Genomic DNA, 20,384 nt, shown 5'->3' with positions numbered 1-20,384 from the left:
CCCCACCCTAGCCCCACACACACATACACATACACAGACACACACACACACACAGAATGACACCAATCTGAATGAGTGGTCTTGACAAATTGGGCTGCTTGAGTAAAAGAGGGTGCTCTTTTGACTGAGGAGAGGGCTGCAGACAGACAGCGGGGCAGGACAAAGATATAACTGTAATTGGCTGCTACGCTCTCCTTCCCCTAATCTACCGCCATGGAAAGTAGGTGGACTGGAGAGCCGACATCCAAAAAAACCCTCCAAACCAATCATTTCAATAACGTTTCAAATGCATTATTGAAACGTGCATCAGAACAATATGAGAAATTCATTTGCGAGCCTTAGTAGGTCACAAAAGACTTAAAAGACTTCAAAGCTGGATTAATGTGTGACTGGACATAGCAATTCCACACTGGCTAACTTCTTACCAAGCATTAACGCTGTATGTCAAACAAGGAGCTAATCGTGGGTTTAGTTTGAAAATATCCTTTGACCTTTTGTAGAGGTCCCAGAATTAATTTTATGCTCCACAGATATCTAATTTTATGCTCTTACGGACTTATACATTTGCAGAATAATGGAAATGTCCTGATATTTTTCTTCACTTAGGGAGCCAGTGAGCCCAGTCCACTGAGGAAAGGGGGGAAAAAGTTTGGCATTAAAGCGCCTGCTTCTGGTTTATACTGCAGCCAGTGTATAAGATGCTTGTGTACAAAAGCTGATGACTCTACAATGAAACGAAACACAGTAAGAGCCAAATTTCTGGCTGATTGGAGAAAATCTCAGATTCTCTTGTTTCCAGAACCCGGGGAGACTAATGAATTCACACTTTTATCAATGTGCTGGGCTAGCAGGTTCTCCCAAACCCACCCCCCTTCACTTTCTTCTACCTGCCTCAACTTTCAGTAATGAAATGTGAGAAATGGGCCAATTTACAGCTGAGGGCTGTTTCTTCCTAAGAGACAGAGACATAAAGATAGAGTACAGAGGATATGCAGAGGTAGATGAGGGGGTTTGGATTTAGACAGAGAGAGAAAAGGCAGGGAAAAAAGAAGAAGTTGCGAGACAGGAAAGCAAGATGTTGGCGCTAATATGAGTGTCATCTCTGAGGGAAGACAGAAGTGCTTGAATTGCATTTTTGGCCTTTAACTTCTCTTATACAAAAAGAGACTGGAGCTGAGGAGCGGCTCTTGATCTTTCCAATCAGCTACCACGAGAAGAGCTGCTCAGATATTCAACAAGCAGAAACAAAAGAGCACGTCAGCGCGGAGAAGTTCGCTATGCTCAAAAAGTTTGACAGTACGATGCAAAGAAGCTGGAGAGGAGTCGGCAGAACAAAGGCAGCGGAAAGAGGGACGAGGTCCTCCACCATCTGTTCGTAATTACGTTTGAAGTCCACGCTGCAGCCGAAACGCTTTTAAAGTCCAACATTTTCCTATAGAGCAACGCAACAGCGCCTAATCACGATGCTTCTCCTTTAAAAACAAAGAGCGTGACGCCATCCGTGTTGAGCTGGTCACATGTGTTGTTGCTTACAGACAACAGGACAACGCACACAAGTGTTAGTTGTCTGAAGCCACATGTAGAAGCTATGTAGTACAAACTTCATTTCGAATTCACCGAGTGCCGACACACCCACAGCACGTTTGACAGACGTGATGGCAGTTTGGGGGCAGAGCTAAGCAGAGCACAATCCACAAACAAAGCTTTCTGATTGCTGTGACATCACATCTGTTAACTCCTCAAATACCGCTTTGAGACGATGAGCCCAGGATGAGATGGGTGGGTGTGTGGCTAGATGAATGGGAGGAGCCCCCCCCCACACACACACACAACACACACCCTCCCTTTGGGACCAGTTACATTTTCATTTGATAGAAACTGGAAAACCACCATCTGTAATTAGATTACACATAGATAGACGGAATCAGGAATAAAAATCCTTGGTTAATTAACTCAAACCATATTCTAATCAGGTTTTATACCCCACCCCCAACAACCCTCCAATCTGAATCTTTTCACAAATCCCCCGGGGACTCACCATCACACATGCCAAGAAGAGAGAGGCACTCAAACAAGATCATCATTTGACACTAATTTCCCAAACAGGAAAGCACTTAAAGATGCAGCCTGATTGTGATAACTAAGCATGTGCATCAAGAGCTAATGAGGAAAAAAAAAAAAAGAAGGAGTTACAGAATGTGCACAGTCCTATAAAAAGTATAAAGAGATCTCTCTGCCTCGTGTTGTTGTGTGCAAGTTTTCCGACGTGAGCGTTTCCTGCGCCGGGGCGACAGTTTCTGTCATTGCAGGAAACGAGGGCGGAAAATTAAATGAGCCTCTCTTTATGGGAACGAGGACAAGTGGCTGTGATAACAGTCAAAGAGGTGCCTCAGAAGGAGTGTTGCCCGCCACATTCACATCTCCATTATCTGTCAACCTGCCAGTCCATCTGTCGGTTTGCCACACAGTGCTCCGAGGACTGACAAACTCCATTCACGCGAAAACACGTGTCGGGTGCGATGCGAGGTGAGGAAAAGCGGCACCTTAAATGCCGCACAGAAGTCTTGCAGTTTTACTATTGTTTAACTTTCCAATTATGACTTGTGTGCTAGAAATAAAGAACTGAAGTATTTTATCAAAGCTGTCACGTAGAGAGTCGGCAGACTGACAGCTCATTCACGCAGCCATTACATTTGTCTCTCACTTTGATTAGAAATACATTTTAAATGTCAAGTCAGTTTTTCTTCCAGAACAAAGCACAGCATGAACAACAAAAAACAAAAAAACAGAGAGAACACCACCGAAACAAGACGAGTAGGAAATTAGAGATGTCGCGCTTCAATACCGAGATATCCAGCGCATTCTTCAGAAAACAGCTATAAATCCATATTTACTGTTTTCGAAAATGTGCTTTCTTTATTAACTGGGCCATGTTTTGCCCAAAGACATCTACACACCATGAGATTCGGTCCTTCTGTGCTGATTAAGGCCGTGAAAGCTGTAATTTAATCAGCAACAGGGACAATCCAACTTATTAAATTAGATTTTTACCACAGTGCTAAAAGGCGCGCTTCGCAACACCAACTGGCTGAAAAACACTCGACACTGTCAACAGATTTGCAGCGAACAGGATTTGACCAAATCTAAATTGTTCCTCTGGGACCGAGACCGCGTTGACACATGGAGGGCTGCTTTAATTTCTAAACACCTGCTCACTCTCTACTTAGACTGCAAAATAAATCCAGCACAGAGCATTTTCTCTACTCCAACAAACAACCATGCTCTGCCATTTCGCTGAGAGTGGTACACAGCCAACCAATCTCCCCCGAGTGTGCCATGAATGTGTGTGTGTGTGTGCATCAGAAGAGCCACCATCACAGCAGCCTGCACCTGCTCTGCCTGAGGCCCGACTCTGTTAGCTATAGGAGTAGCAGCACGATGCAGATATGGAGGAAGGAGAGGATGGAGTGGCAGAAAGCTTGGGGAAATAGATCTGTCGGTGTAAATGTCAACAGCTCAGCTCAAACCAAGTATAGTTAAGCTGTATTGCAGTTGAGAACCTAATATGAATTATTATGAGTTTGGAGCTGTTGAACTAGCTGCGGTGCTATAAATAATACAATGTCTTAGTTATGTGGAAGAAAACACTTCACGGTAGGAAGTTTGTGTGCAGGTTCTGCTGTATCCTTCCACAGATCTGCTTAGAGCAGGCAGCCTGGTGAGGCCTGCTGCTGCTGCTGGTCAGAGCCTGATGGACACATGCAGTCATATTCACTGACAAGACTCAGGCATGGATAATTTCACATGTCCAAATGCCAGCCAGCATAGCTATGTTACAATGATGTCCCCAGGGCACACACGGTTGTAAAACGTGCACAGCCCAGCGGCAACAAACGAGAAGTATTCAGCGTCTGTAAAATCGAAAACAGCACGCACATTCATTACACCGCTCAACATTTTGACTCAGCAACTTACAAGCTGAGCTCCATACAGCTGAACTTTTCTGTGCTGCTAAAGACAGTATTTTAGCCTCATTCCTGAAGAGGACTGCCGTCTACTTTGTGTAACTGACGATTTTTCATAGGAAGACACAGAGTGAGTGGGAGGGAGGGTCTCTCCCGATATGTAAATTGGGAGGGTAATTTCACACATGAACCATTACACCAACTGTTGTGTGCCAAGTTACATTCTTTTGTTCCGGTGACTGATCATGTATGTTTTCTGAAGCACTCAGTGAAGCAGCTGGAATGAGTGTGCATACCATTTTTGGTATTTTTTATTGCAGAACACAGAGCAGCGCTACTATACGTGTTCCCGTTCTGCATCATTTCATCATGGAGGACACCCAAACAGGTGGCAAGAAAAGGCAGAAAACACACTTCACTCAGCTATAAATTAAAACACTGCTTAAAATAATGTAACGTCACACTGCAGACATTGTGTCTAGTCAGCCCCTGTAGCAGTGCTCAGCCTTGTACAATATATTTAAACAGCTAAGAAGCTGCTGATGCTTGAGATTTCACAGCGGTAACTGGAGCACTCTCCAGACTGCTGAACAATGCCGCTCTATTGTGGCCTCTGACCTCAGCCGCAGGAATATAGATCAGCGGAGAGAAGTGGAGGAGGGGAATAACAGGGTGCAGGAGGAAACGGCGAAGGCAAAACGATTCGCTATCTGATGGATTATAATATCGCATGGTTTGCATCAATCATGTCCTATCTGACACGAGGATATCGCTCACTTGTCAAGACGACATTTTTCCAAGAGACATCAAGACAAATACCAAAAAAAAGGAGTCGCAAACGCATCGGGATTCACGAGTTGACACGCACATATTCATTTACAGATGTATCATTTTTAAGCGGTGATATATTACAGCTGGAAGTGCTAAGGTCACTGAAATGTAAGCTACATTTTTTTATTACGCAGAAAAAAGTATCATACACTTTTTTTGTTTCTGGATCACAGGTGTGGACAGAGAGAGGCCAAGGTGAGACGATGGGACATGCGAACGCTGCCTTGTGCTGTAAGCGGCTGCATCTCTATTAGACTGCAACAGAAACCCAACTTAAATATATAAAATCTATGAGGTATGAGATCATTTGAGAAGAAGAAGCATCGGGGTTTGTTCTGTAGTCCTCATTACTGACTCCATCTCATCGGGCCTGTCAGTCACCACCTGTCTGTCTGCCTTGTTAAAGAAACTGGAATCATGAATCTCCCTTAGGAGACAAGCCCGCTGAGGATATGGCAGTGCTCTTGGCCCACATATCTTAGCAGCTCCAAACATATGGCTGACATAAATATCCCAGTATAAGCCTCATATAAATATATCCAAACTTACAAGAGGGAGTAGCAACTAAAGCGAGCCTTGGGAAGCGGAGACAGAAAAGGCTCAATGGGTCGTGCTCGGTGCCATTTCTCGTTCCTTTCTGTGGGATTTTACAGCCAGCAATAAAAGCCTTTCTTTGCTACCCTCGCCATATCCTATGTGGCAAGAAAAGCAAGGAGAGGCAGGGCCAGCTAGACCAGATTGATGGTGAGGGGAACTAAAACAATCTGCTCTGGGTTTGGTTGTTTCTGTGACCCCTGGAGAAACACTCTGCTGAGGCTGTTGGTGTGTGTGTCTGCTACACAGTCTGACTACAAAAACAGTGCACAGCACCTATTTCTTTCTGACTTTAGAGGCGAGAGGGGCTCAGGCTAATCTCGTTTGCTTCTCTCTTACACTATGTGCCATCTGTCCAAGTGGGCAGTGATCATGAAGATGCGGGGGTTAATTAAGTTATGCTCTTTTTTTCACACTCAATAATCATCAATAATCTCCACAAGGACAAGACGCTGACCACTCAGGAGGCTGTCAATCCATGGAATGGAACGGCAAGTCCAGGCTTAAGGGCAACAGCTAAGCCACGGACACACTCCTGGAAAATTGAGCCTTCAAAGAAGGGCTTATGAATTCCATCTCTGACAATAGAAGAGATGGAATTAGCGAGAGTTAGGGGCATCAGTATGAGACAGGGTGGTATTAGTGGTGCTCTTCACACGTCTCCATGCAGGCTGGATCACAGGCCCCCTTTGGAACACACTAGATGCGATTGTGTGTCACAACACACAGACTGCATTGGTTGGAGACAGCTGCAGGGCCTGGAGACAGGACCCACTGGAAAGCGTCCAGTGTGGAGTTATAAAGGAATGTAGAGACTGTGGTTTTGGCAGCTGCGCTCTGATAAATGTTGTGAAACAGAGAAAAGTATTCATGTTTTAAGGCCATATGCTGAAGCGATGTGGCTCCAGTGCCATTGACAGCCCTTATTCAAAACATGTTTCACCCAGATTATGTCTAAAGTGCTGGCTCTCATCAACATGCACGACTGAGCACATAATACAGAAGCTTAACTGATGAAAAGACTGAAAAGAAAAGAGCTTAAGTCCTACACATGACTGTTCCACCTCACAGAAAAAGAAAATGTGTTCCATCAAGTTAGGGCCGCCTTATTCCCCGCGGAGGCACCCAGAGACAGGCACCTTCTGAGCCCCAAGAGCAGCTGACCACACCTCTGGAACAATGACCTCAATAAACTCAAACATGGGTCCATTTGCTCAAACACAGTCACTGGAGGGAGAAGGAATGGTGTAGCAAATCAGAAATGAGTGCTCTGAGGCTCAGAGGAAAACATTACAAATGGACTGTTCTACACATAAATCAATTCTTGTATTTACCACTTGCTATCCAAAAATCCATCTCAACACTCACAGTGGAATGTGCAGGTCCCAGGAATGAGGATTAATGAGAGCAGGATGGCCCAGTCACCATTGTCTCTCCTGCTGTATTTTGACAGCACACTCCCAGGAGTGCCTTACCAGCAAATGCCTGCAGACCACTGCGTCACAGTACGAGAAAGAGGATGCCTAGCATTCCAGGAAGCTTTTCTTTCTGTCCTCCATCTCTGTCCAGCCCTCCCAGCGGGAGGCAGAGGAATGGGATTAACGGAGCAAGTGCGGCACATAAATGTCACCGGCATTGCTGAGTCGTTGTTCCCCACGCTGCAGCCCTCCTAACTTGACCCAATACCCCGACCCCATCCTATCTTTCCGCTCCCCAGGGGGGGACGGGGCAGCAGGCTGGCCACGTAGCCACATCCAGTTCCGCTTGGTGAGCTGGGCCTTAAATACAGCGCAACATCAGGAACAGCAGGTGCTATCACTCCCTATCATTAATTATACCTGCTGCATCACTCTAGGGCCTCTCACTCCTCAACTCCACATCTCCAAATCACCATCTCTTACACCCTCTTATTCTTAGCCTGTCCCCATTTTCTCTCCTTCAAATCCAAACCACCTAAAAATGCCATCAAGCGCTACAGCAATCCCATTTCTTCTCTGCAATATCCACCCAGCGCTCTGCTTATTTCCTACAGAGCCTACAATCTAGACCCCCATTCATTTGTTCCCTGATGTATTTCAATCTTTGTCCAGCAATCCCGCGTCCTCCCAAGTGAGTCCTCCCTCCAGTGACAGCTACGCTGGCTTTCTTCGCTCATCAGATATCTGTCTTCCAACGGTGTTTTCACATTTTCATGGGTGTTTCCTGCTTTTAATGTATTCCAAAACTGCTGTGCTGCTGCCAGCCATGAGACGTCACATGGACTGATGGAGAACTGGGAGGAGGAGATAGCCCTTTCCCCTCCACCAGTGAGCTCATAAATAATACCAAATCAAAGAGGAAAAGCAGCATGAGAAAATCCTGGAGGTAAAAAGTCAATGAACATGGCCAGAGATGTACGAGCACGCCTGCTGATGGTAAAAGTCAGATTTGAAGTGAGTCTTGCCACAGAAATATGAGCATCCTGTCCATCTCAGGTGAGAAGGCCTTATGTCAACTGTGTAGAACCCACAGAAACATCTGGCACCTCCACAAAAACAACCAGTAACTTCCTTTGGACTTGGTCACGCTGCCACAAGATATTATGTGAACTTTAAATGCAGGGGCTGGCTTTTTAAGACCACCAACAGGTTGTGAGCCATTCTGCCCAAGAAAACACGGAGTGACCGTGACTTGAAAACACATTTGGCAGCAAAGAAAGGAGAGTGCAGTGTTTTTCAGCAAAAGAAAATCATGGGTAAGGAAAAGAACTTAGTTTTCCTGCCAAGTCCATAATTAATGTCCAAAGCTCTTTGGAGTTGTGTGCACAAACATATGGAGACACCGAAAAACAGCTTTTTTTGATATCCACTGTCTTAAAAGCAACACTCCCACAGGCTCTTCATTGTCTGGGTGTGACTTGGTGCCTTAAAAGTGCCAGTGCAGGCACATTGCCATCTCTTAGCTGACTTCCTGAGTTACCTTTCCCTACAGGACAGGCACAGACGACATTCCTTAATGCTTACTTCCCTGTATGAAACCCACCCTGTACAGCTACTGCTGTAAAGCCACAAAAATCCACACAGCATTTTTTACACTTGCAAACACAAAACACAAGTAGTTCTTCAAAGACCAACAAAAAATAAGCCATCTCTGTGGAAAATAATGATTATCACTACATACACCTTTACTGAACCAGTCTTGGAAATAAAAGTCTAAAGCAGCCTTTAGTCATATGCCTTCCCATCCACGTTTTAAGCTTGTATAACATGGACTTTCTTAATCAACTCAGTTGTTCAAACCAAGTCTGTCAAATCAAAAGTTAATCTCACAATCCCCCTGAATGAAAGCATTTTCACGCTCCTTTCTTTCCACAACAGACAACCCGCTCTGACGGCAACATTTCCTCTCTCTGCTCAACATTCCAGATTAAGAATTTTGACTCATTACTATTAGGAGGAGGTGGATGGGACTCTCAACCTGAATCAATATGACTCTCCCACACTTACATTGATTGCTCACGCTCTACAAGTGTAGCAAAGAGACAGAAAGAGAAGCTGATAAACACAAAAGAGGAGGGGACCTCAAGGACTGTTTGTGAAATTAGTTTGTGTGCACTTTCTCAAGTGAGCATTGGATTCAAAAGAAATTGCTTTCTCCACAATATGGAGCACAATGGCTGCTTTCTATTCCAGTAAACTGCATTTTTTTTTTTTTTGCACTACCTAGGTTGGAGGACATCTTTGGCAGCCTACCAGAGTTCAGGGTGAACAGACAATGTCAGACACACAAAAACACACACGCTATTTGCATGGCAATTCAAAATATTGAACACTGCTCTTTGGGTCTGCGTTTTCTGCTCTAAGTGCTTTGTGCTCATCCATATGCATCTTGCATCCTATACAACCAACAGGTTAATTAATCAACATCAGGCGAAACCGAGTAACCATTTTGCTCTTTGAAATGAATCCCCAAAATGAGCGCTCTGGTGCAACTCACCTCACTGAAATCCACGAAAAATAATCTACATATGACAGAGAGTGTATCTTTATGGTGTTTTCAAGTTGAGTACACATGACTGAAGGGCTGGGGGTAGGAATCAGTTCCTGCAGCGTGGAAAGGCTTTTAGTCCTCAAAGGGGGGGAACCTAACGGATGATTCTGGCAGACACACTGCACAGCTGTAGAAATCATTAGGACGTGCTCGCAATTTATTTTCTGTGTTGATAATTCAACATTAAGGAGCTTGGGTTTTATAATTTGCTTTCATCTCATCTTTCAGGAAGAGATTAGCCACATTAATGACACTTGATGGAGAACAAACAACACAGAGATCTAATTTAGGAAACAGCACTGAAGACCTACAACCAGTGCTAGTGGTAGTGGTTACACTGTTAATTTACCAGTGCCCCGAATAGCCACAAAGACAGATCATCATCAAGTTGCAGCTGAGCAGGGGAAAAAAGATCTGGGCCAGGAGGAAAAATCCTGCAAGTGTTTATGCTGCTGTCGAACAAAGTCTTCTGAATGATCCAAAACAGCTGACAAATGAAGGAAAGGACTTACTCATCCTTTCATTTTTTCTCTCTCCTTTGAATCCAGACCAGAGTAAAGCTGCTTCTGTAAAGGGAAAAACTGTTTCTTGTCAGACAAGTGCCCCCTGCTGGTAAAAATCCTAATCTTAGGCATTTTTGTGCTACTATTTTTTTTTCCTTTTTTTTCTCCCTTTTTTTCTTTACAGACCCCAGATGATTTTCAGATATTTTCCATGCTGTAATACCCCACGGCTATGAAAACTGAGCAGTGATAGAAAGCAATAACAATACAACCTTGAGAGTAAATGTATATCTGATCATGGAAACAAGAAACCTGGACACATGTTTTAGTAATCCTAAAGAGAAAATAAAATGCTAAAAGAGGCATTAAAGAAGTGGTGCTGGTTTATTCTGAAACTTTTAGCAGAACGTTTCCTCTCTTTTTCCACCCACTTTTAAACCTGACGAGATTATTTTTCATTTTGACACTTGATTGGGCGATTTATATTCCCACAACTCCCGAGGTTCACTGCCCAACGCATTAATCACTGATGTCTTGATTAGTCCAGATCAGGAACGCAGGGCTGTCGGATGTTGTAAAGAGGTACGGGGCATACACGACAGCAGTATGTGGGTTAACATGTTCTTCGTCAGTGCATAACACATTTTATTCCCTGGCATGTGCACTAGTAATGTGAAATTAAATTACATGTTATAATTAACATGTGATTACTGTACTCGGAATCATTAAAACTGATTTTCTGTGGCAGAAAATATCCATAAAGATCGAAGTGTAACGGAACAGAAACTTGCTCGTCCTTATAAACTCTGCTTTGGCTACAGTTTAATATAGTTTAGTGCACAACGTTAATGTGATTACTACTATAGGTGTAGCCGATCATTTGTAGTAAGCGAACAGGCAGAGCGGCAGTCTGTGGCCGAGCCCCTCTGCCCAACTTGTGATCTACTAGAGAAACGTTATCATCAAAATATCTCAGAAACACTCACCTTCTTCCGGGGCTGCCATTTCATCATATTTGTAAATCAAAATGGAACAGCATTAAGATATTATATGAGAAAGGAATGTAGATTCAAAGAAATCCAGAGCGCAAGTCATGCTGCCTCTCGACTTCCCTCGATTTTGCAGCAGATTTTCTCCAAGGAGCTATGCATGATGGTGTGCGAGTCTCAGCTTTGCGGCAATTTCGGGGTAGACAGCACAGTCAACAGAAATCACACAACGGTTAAATCCACAACTGAAGCTCGGAGGATAAATCAGAGACACATTGTGTCAACTGACACTGTTTGCGTGAAAGGTTCCTGTGCGTAAATCCAAAGTAGGAGTCCGTAATGAACCCGGTCCCTCTTCACTCGGCACGCAAGATCAGCGCCACCGGGACCAATCGGGATCTTGTTTCAGGAAGATTTATTCTTAAAGTTTTTTCTTTAAAAGAAGAAGAAGAAGGAGAAGTCTTCCCTATAATTAGGTTACAAATTTTAGTCCAGCGCGGTGCGAATAAACTGTGTCCAATCTGTCCTAGTCGATGCGGAGCAGACCACAGGGAAGCGAAATGACTACCAAAATGCAGAAACACTCATCACAAGTGGTCAAATCCCATTTTCCAGCGGCCGAAACACACTTTTTGGAAGTATTCGTAGAGAAATAGTCACACAGAGGTCGGTGGAGACGGCGCGACAGGCAAGGATTACTTTTATGAGAAGGGGGGTTCAAGCACCAAAAAAAATCCCTGGAATTTCTGCAGCTGGAAGGATATCCTGGTTCACGCAACAGCAAAAAAAGAAAAAAAGAAAAGAAAAACTGGACTACAGCTTTCTGATGACTTCCTTCCCTGCGCTCCTCCAGCCTCACAGTTTAGAGACTTGTAGCAGTGGAGCTGAGCGGTCGTAAGGTAGCAGGGTCATAGCGCCGCCGTTCAAAGACTTGCCAAAAAGTACGCTTTACATTTACGCACTTAGATGGTGCTGCCACCCAGACAGGAGGCGGGCTGTGGATTGGTGCGTCGCTCAAGGACACATCCCTAGATCCTAAATCCTCGAGCAGTCTCTCTAACCACGTGCCAATTGCTGTGGCAGCCCAACAAGACAGGGTTTTGTGATTTTCAGGAAATGTCCTTGTGTCCGTTTAAGTTGTTGGTATAGACCTCACACTCCAACAAACAATAGTCACAGAGAAGATGATTGAAAGCTGTTCAGTTCAGTATGAATCTAAAGAATATGTGATTATTTTTCTCCGAAAATCTCCTATAGCGTGACCACGTCCCTACAAAATAAATGAATCTGGGATACTTTACCAAAGCCAAGAGGTGTGTGTATCTGACATCAAAAACAAACTTAAATGTTTGGCATCAGCCACTACTTTTTATATGAATCCAATTTTACAAATTCTTAGATACATAAATAGAAGCTAAAGTTTGTTTTGTAGTCTTTTGCGATAGCCTTTGCACATTGGTGTATTCCCTTTACTGTGGACCGTTTTTTTCAGCTGCTCATCTGTCTGGTAATCATCTTTGCTCGCAGCAGCGATGCATCCATCGCTTTCTCTCTCACATTTTCTGTGACGCTGCGTTCACTTTTGTAAACAACAGACATTCAAAATGTTGGATAGTGTTTAAATATGTGGGATAATTGGACTGGTAATGCTGTGCACCCCCACATAAAGAGGGATGGCTGTTGACCTTAGGCCGCTAAAAAATTTAAGTGTCCAACCTCACACAAAGAAGTGAATCTGTTAGCAGGTCATCACAGTATAAACGGGTGTGCAATATGTTACTGCACATCAGGGATCTGACATTGCAAAATATTATTGGTGAGCATGGTTTAAAAATACCTGCTTCTTTTAAATTAAGAACAGAGGAAATGATAACAAACAACACACTGGAATCACCGTCAGAGACACACTGAAGAACAATGACTATCAGCAGGCGATGAGTTGAATTATCAGTGTCTCGTTCTGCCACTGGCCTTTTACCCGTTTCTAATCTTCTAATCTGTGATTCAGTTTTATAAAATTCTATGATTAAAAGTGCTCTTTCAACAATAGTGTCAGGAGGGGCTCAAAACCTTTACAACAGTTCCGGTATTCATTTATAATGAATATTGCTTTTGTTGCCTGATAATAAAAGAGGAACAACAAAAAAACCTTAAAAATAAACATCAGAAATACCCAGAATTTTTCAATCAGTGCACCACCGCTGTCATCAGAAAAACATAACTAATGATGCTGAACCCAGCTCCTGCAGCAAAAACATAGACTACTCATCACCAGATACATGATTGAGCACTAAGTGAGTAACAATAAAAGCCCCTCTCTCTATTTTCAGAAATGAGCTCAAATAAGGGGAAAGCTGGATTAAAGAAATGGTCAATATTGAAGTGCAGGTGAAACCAGTTTAACCAGTAGGCTTGTGATTTAAATTGGTTTAGGTAATTGACTCTATGGAGCTGTGAGTTTGTCAATAAACTAGTGAGTCTTCAGGGTCAGCTGGGTCCGCAGTGCACCTAGGGGTCACCAAGATAACAAAAGGCAGCAGGAGGAGGGGCGAAGCTGACATATGGCCCGATGGACAAACTCCTGCTGCGCAAAATGAGTCCGTGAAACACTCGGATGAACATAAACACTGTCACTGCATCCGCATCCGCAGCTGGCACTGTGATCAAAGCACACATTTGTAGTCAAGACAGGTGGGAGTTATGTGTGCCTGTATTATACAGCGTCTATATTTTTCCCTAGCTTGTATTCCCATGGCCACAAATGACTCCTGTTGGGTCTGTGCAGCACACCACACGAATAAGATACTATTTACACTTGTGCTCTCTTTCATCCACACACGCACGCTCACACATTAAAGCCCCACTTTCTAAAGCAGGTTTACACAGGAGATTGTTTCATAAAAGGCCTTTTTGATGACCAATCAAAGGCCAGCTCAGCGCGCTGTTCAGCAACAGCCTGTCATCTGGCATCTCCATACAGAAGCAGGCTCCCTGTGCGTGCCTCTGCTTTCCCAATCACAGCCGCACAGGAAATCAGACTCCAGCCTTCAGAGGGAAACAACCAACCCCCGCCACCCAACTCTCCCCCCTCTTTCATTTTCCACAACTTGGAGCTGTTTAAAAGTTTGCGCTTCCTTTTCTTGTTCTTGCCAATAACGCCCTCAAAAATGTCTCCGCTGTATGTTTTGTTCAGAGGGTTGGTGAGTTAGGCTCGTCTGCTGGCGTTGGACAACTGCATTACAATAAAACTAATTCAAGTAAGGCGCAAAGGTCTGTCGCTCTACTACTACAGACGTTTGCACTGCTGTGATACAACGCTGTGGGCCAATGTCGTCACTGAGGATTGCGAAGGCAAAATGTTTAGAGAGGCGCCACTTCAGGGATGTCATTGCATCACTTAATCATAAAATGTTTCTAGTAAAATGCCTCATAGCTGCTAAACCTTTCCACAAGCCACACATTTTATTTGGTCAAACTCTTGGTTCAGATCTGACATAGCCCGATCGGGTGCAATCAACACCCAGGCAGCCTTGTTCAGACGCTTTATGTCCCAAACTGACCTCAGCTTGCACAGGTGCATTTAAAACTATTTCTTAAAAGTGAAATGTGACTATTAACTGTACATGTAAGTCATTCTACTGAGCTGAGCTCACAGCATTCCCCGTCTTATTTGCTAGATGCCTTATACTTCATAGCTGGAAGAACGCTCTTCCGCAACTTCATAACTGGGTGGAGGAAGAATCATCCCATCATAAATCTGAACTGCTTAAACACACTCTCTGAGGCTCCACCCAAAAGTATTATTAGAGCTGGCAACCTGTCTGTCGCACTTTGCGACTGAATAGAAGGAGAACTGAAAAGGTATTTAACACACGACTGAAGAATAGTCATCCAAAAGCTCTTCCAAATGTCTGAGTGTAATTTATCCCAGCACTCACTCTGAAGTCCCAACATCAGAGTGTCGCTGAGCACTGTCCGTCCCCTCTCTGAAAAAACAGCATCCTTTTAATTTTAGGGGCTGAGGTTTTAAACCAGTAAAGTACACACACTAACACACACACAAACACAAGGATGTGTAATGTCTAACATCCCCTGTACAGATTATATTTACAGGTTAACGTAACAGTACAAACATGGCAGTCACCGCACTGTTCGGTAGCTATAAAGTGTCAACGCTTCATGTTGGAAAACGGCAGAACAGACATTTGGTAAACCTCGCAGGCATTCGAGATTCATAAAGCAAAAAGTCTTGAAAGCTCATTTGTTCCAGCATCGAAATTTAAAACATAAGAATATAATTTACGCTATTTGACGGATTGCTTCCACTGCGCGACATGGCAGACGGATGAATCTGTTTTGAAATGCTTAACAACATTAGAACAATAAAAGTGTTAAACAGCAATGACACCCACCACTCTGCTGTGCCATACATCACTGAAAACAAATAATCCTCATCAGCATTTACTCATTCACCTCTTTTACACAGCTGTATTCTTAGATGATGTTGTGTCAGAATGGAGCCTGCTGTGGACTCTGTGAGATGGCTGTTCATGTGTGTGTGTGAGAGTGCGTGCATGCATGTGTCTTAGTTTGAGCTTGGTGTTGATTAAGTGTCTGGAGCCTGAGGGGGGATAATGAGAGCTTCTAATTAATGAGCCTGTGCATATCTCAGAGTCACAGGGTCCTATCTGCAGAGAGCAACTCATACACACAACCACACACACACACACACACACACACACACACACACGTATAGATATATACATGCACGCATACACAGAAACACACCTCAGTGCACTGTGGGGATTTATCCCTGCGCTTCACAGTATTTTCTCCAGGGAAGCCCAGCTGGGAGTGTGTCACTCTGGCTGCTGTCCCTGATAAGTGTCCTCTAATAGGGATGGATGGGGGTTATGGAGCCCCCGCTATGAGAAGGTCACATGCATTGACCACCCAATGTGCCCCCAAGCTAAGGCTGATGTCACAGACCCTGAAAACCATCCCAAATCTTATTTGTTTGCTGGGTCTTCGTGTCACATCCCGACCAACACCACTGAGTCTTTGTAGAAGAACCAATTTACATGAAGTCAGACTACAGTGAGGAACAGGGAAAATATTTGCTCACCAGTGCGAGAAAACTAGGCTGAATCCTTGTGTTGGCAGCTGCATCATTATAGCAAATGCAATTACCAGTTTGTCTGAGTGGGAACGTGCTTCACCTTCTTAGACTTAAAGATATTTTCCAGTATAAGAAGAGAGCATATATGTATCACAGAGACACATATAACTGTCTTCCTACAAAAACATATAAGAACATCACTTGTTCCAGTTCAGTGACAAAGACACAGAGCAAAATAAAACACAACAAAGAGACACTGTTATCTTTATTTAACTAACCCCGGCACATTAACACTACAGTTTTTATCATTATGTGTGCTAACCAAGCAGGTTATATGTTCAGATTATGATCCCATTTATCAAACAACATGTTTTTTGTCTAACTGATACATTATTTGTAACACTGATACAGATACCAATGATTGGTGATGCAAAAATCCGATATTCTGATACACAAGCTGCACATAAAACATAAAGAGAAGATGTGTTAATTGACATTAGATTACTTGTTCACACTGTGCTCCAATCACCTGATTGTTGTGTTTCTACAGTTTGATTTCTTTGCATGTTTGAATTGGATGGGATGTTATCGACATCTGGTGAGAATTTCATGTCAATAGCACCTTTAGAAATATATTTAGAAATTGGTTAGATGTTCAGTACTTATTTTACCCGCTATAGCTAATATCAGCCAATAATCCCAAAAGGTTGATTCTGTTCATCTGGACGTAGAGATTTCAGTGGGAGAAACATTTCGTCATTCACCCAAAGTGACTTCTTCAGTCTCAGCTGATTGCAGGTTTCCCCAGCCCTATAAACAGTACATTTGCACAATAACTGAAGTTATACCACTGAATGAAAAATGGGCTGTGAGGTTGGGGAAACCTGCAATCAGCTGAGACTGAAGAAGTCACTTTGGGTGAATGACGAAATGTTTCTCCTACTGAAATCTCTACGTCCAGATGAACAGAATCAACCTTTTGGGATTTACTTACCTGGATGATTGAGCGTGCATCGAGACATCAGCTACCAATGTAATTTAGGTTTTACCGCTAACATGATGGCAAAACCCATTTCTTCTACCATAAGCTTAGCAACACTTTGCATTTTTTTGAAAGTTCAGGTCCACAAATCTCATTCCATTTTTGGCTCATGTGCTTGAAACTGTGACATGTCTTGATAAACCTGCCAATGAGTAAGAAGTAAAAACGAGTATCAGTGCTAAACAATAAAACGGTGAAAGAAAAAGAGAAAGAAATCTGTGGTTTGAGTTATAATCACGAGTCAAATGTGTCAGCCAGTGTGCGTATTGCAGTTAATTTGCAACTTGTGAGTTGAAGCCATAAAACATCTCTCCAACGTAGAACATCCATGCATCTATTCATAAATAATTTAACAGAGGCCTCTGGGGTGTTTTAACCATGTCCTGATGTACCCAAAAGCCCATGTTATTTCCACAAAGGAAACATAAACACTCTTATCTGTAGTCTACACAGCATGTGATTATACAATTAAAAGCTCTTTTTCTTTTTGAAACATTCTAGAGTTTAATCAGCGATTCCTCACAGTCTTAATGTGTGATAAAGACACACGATTATAATCTTTTTATTCTCCTTAAGTCCCATCTACTAATTTTCTCATCTTCCTTTTCCGTCTTCCAATCACACTAATGAAGAAGGGCTTGTTTATCCCCCGAAGTCCCTCGGCAGTGCATTTCTGTTCCGACTTTATGCAAAGAGAGAGACCTTTGCTTTGGAGATGTGTTTAATAATTCAGTGGTCTTGGACACGGATGAAACGGGCTCCAGCATATTGTTTCAATCAGACCGGCAGTTAAATAAGCACTGGGGTTTGACGTCTGTGGCGGGATCAATAATAACAGTGTTGCCACACACTCCAACGCATGAGACCGAGATCCTGTGTGGTCCCCCTCAGTCTATACACTAAACTTAGAGATGGAACAGGACAATGCATTCGAATGTGTTTGTGTCTATCTGCTTCCACGAATACAGATATACACACACATAAAAACACACGAAACCATGCTGTGGCCGGACCCACCCATCTCTACTCCCTCATTTAGAAAAGCCCCAAAACCAAAAGTATGCCTCTCTTTTTCAATTACCTTTCTTCCCACCATCACTACCACACCAAATCCATCTAAAATTTCCCAGTCTCTTTTTCCTTTCTCTCTCATATCGAATGTATCCATGTGTTACCGTCACACTCCTACACATGCACACACACACAAAGTCATACCACAGTCTGGTAATCATACCATGCACATTAAAGCATTAAAGCTACAATTTATGACTGATGATCTCTTGAGCAGACTACAATTAATTGAAACTAACTGTGCAAATATTTGACTACTTATAAAATCCTGGGTTTGGTTACTCAAAGTTGTTAAAGGCAAATTCATGAAAGCCAGACAAGAGACTGTGATTTGCTTTAACAAAGTATTTTTCCCTCAATAATTATACCATAATACCTTCATACTTAAGGCCTATTATGCCAATGACAGCTCTTCCTGCCCTCACTAATCTAATCCTGCGAGAGCACATCAGTTGAGAATGAACTCTTTTGAAGCGAGGAGATTTAAAAATAATACAGTGGACTCAGTAAAAAGTCCTTACGTATGCAGAGTGGCAATCGGTAGAAACACAGTTGGGGTGTTGAGTACAGTAGATGCTTTAGCGTGACGCTTCCTGTCCCATCGAGCGCACGTAGCTCGTGATCACTGCTGTGAAGAGATTAGGCCAGTCTACTCCTTAATCACTCTGACTTGAGATGAAAGGGGTTAAAGTCGGATTAGGATTAATGTGTCTTGGTAGAACAGGTGATAATCCTTTAAATTAGCCATGTAGCACAGGCGGGCCTCTTTTTCATCTCAACACCTGACTTACGGGTTGAAATATAGAGAGCTCAGATACAGGAAAGTAGCGCTGTTGTTGCCCTGATTAGTTGTCTTCCTTCACCCTGACCACTCAGATAGCAGGCAGTGCTCTAATGCATCAGCAAGATGACTTCATTTGCATGCAGGCGATGTTTTTCGAGTGTGGCTGAGTCAAACAGCTGTGCTCTCTGCTTCCTTTGAGACGAGGGTTATGTAAAGCGCACTTTTATGATTCGACATCCTTTATTAACAGGTGGCTAACAGGATATCCTCGGGCAAGGTACGGCAAACGCTTTGAGAGAAGTACGGCAACCTGGTGCTATTGATACGCATCATGTAGCGGCTCGGTAACTGATCTAGCGGAATAGGGAAGTCGCAGGGGGGGTTTGACTCCACTCCAAGGACAGAAATGCTCCAGTCCATTCCTATCAGACTCTTCACACATGCTGCCTCTCACCCCCATCAGCTTCCTCCCCTGCTGTCAATCCTCCTTGTCTTCTGTTTGACTTTTCTACTCCAATCATCTTCATCCCACTCCAGCTCAAGCTCCTGTCAGCTAAGAGTCTGCAAGAAAAGAGTCCCAGGAAAAATACACCTGGGACAAAATGACTCTAAGTCAACTCTAAGGCTGTAACACAAAACCCAGGACTGTCCATACACCTGTCAAAAGATGGCTAATTAGCATTTTTGGGCCAGGAGTAGCAGTGGTGCTGAAACTGCTCCCCACAGAGCTGCTGTCTGCTACCACAGCTACCAGTTTGGCCAGTGGGTCTGCTCCAGTCCCAGCCATCTGGCTAGCCTGCTAACATCCGATCCCTCTCCCCGACTGGTCAGCCGAAGAAACAAACACAACCTTAAATAAGGTCAGGACGCGCTAAAGTAGCCCAGAAGAGCGAGAGCAGTGGATTAAAACTGAGGAGGGACGGGATGTGACAGATAAACTAATTGTTGAGAGCTAAAGTAAGAGAGGAACCGTAAGACAGAGAGGACACTCCTTCCTTTAAGCGACCACCCTCTGTGAGGCTCAGTGACTGATGAATCCGCCTGTCTGTGTTTCCACACTGTATGTGTGTGTGTGTGTGTGTGTGGGCGCGCGTGTGTGTAGGAGAGAGAGTACAGCATGTAAGCATGCGTGCACGCATGAATACAATCTCGCGTTTCTCAAACAGATCATGACAGCTCACAGCCGGAAGGAAAGCTACATTTCACCCACAATTCAGCAGTGATTCGTAGATCCACAGCGGGACGTCCGGGATAGATGGTTATTTGGAAGGTCATTAGAACTGCGGTTGATAACGCACAGAAGAAAGGTTTCCACTCAAGTATGAAACCTGTGAAATATTTACATTCATATTACCGTGACGCTGTAAAGAATATGATTGCACTTTATTTCTTGATGTAAGATGCGGGGGAAAAAATGGTGAATCACACGCCCCGCTGAGCTTTTCCATCCCAGCACG

The 20,384-nt window shown here is 43.6% G+C and overlaps 1 protein-coding gene across 3 annotated transcripts in view; it reads right to left on the bottom strand.

Annotated features, from left to right (window-relative positions):
- Positions 1 to 20,384, bottom strand: part of LOC147317141 (tetratricopeptide repeat protein 28-like) — a 197,895-nt gene that overhangs the window by 128,518 nt on the left and 48,993 nt on the right. Inside the window, exon 1 of one of the 3 annotated variants that reach the window (XM_086313822.1) lies at positions 10,909 to 11,873. The exons of the other annotated variants lie outside the window; for them this stretch is intronic. Coding sequence (XP_086169948.1) covers positions 10,909 to 10,935 — 27 coding nt within the window. The 5' untranslated portion in view covers positions 10,936 to 11,873. Of the gene's footprint in view, positions 1 to 10,908; positions 11,874 to 20,384 lie in introns of those variants that run through there. 3 annotated transcript variants of the gene reach the window in all.

This window comes from Aulonocara sp. 'chitande type north' Nkhata Bay, linkage group LG12, assembly GCF_057382095.1.
Source record: "Aulonocara sp. 'chitande type north' Nkhata Bay isolate Kocher_YH1m ecotype deep benthic linkage group LG12, A_spYH_male_GT1.1, whole genome shotgun sequence".
Classification (NCBI taxonomy): domain Eukaryota; kingdom Metazoa; phylum Chordata; class Actinopteri; order Cichliformes; family Cichlidae; genus Aulonocara; species Aulonocara sp. 'chitande type north' Nkhata Bay.
Note: the sequence above shows the minus strand (reverse complement) of the source record. Positions and strands in the feature narration are given on the sequence as shown.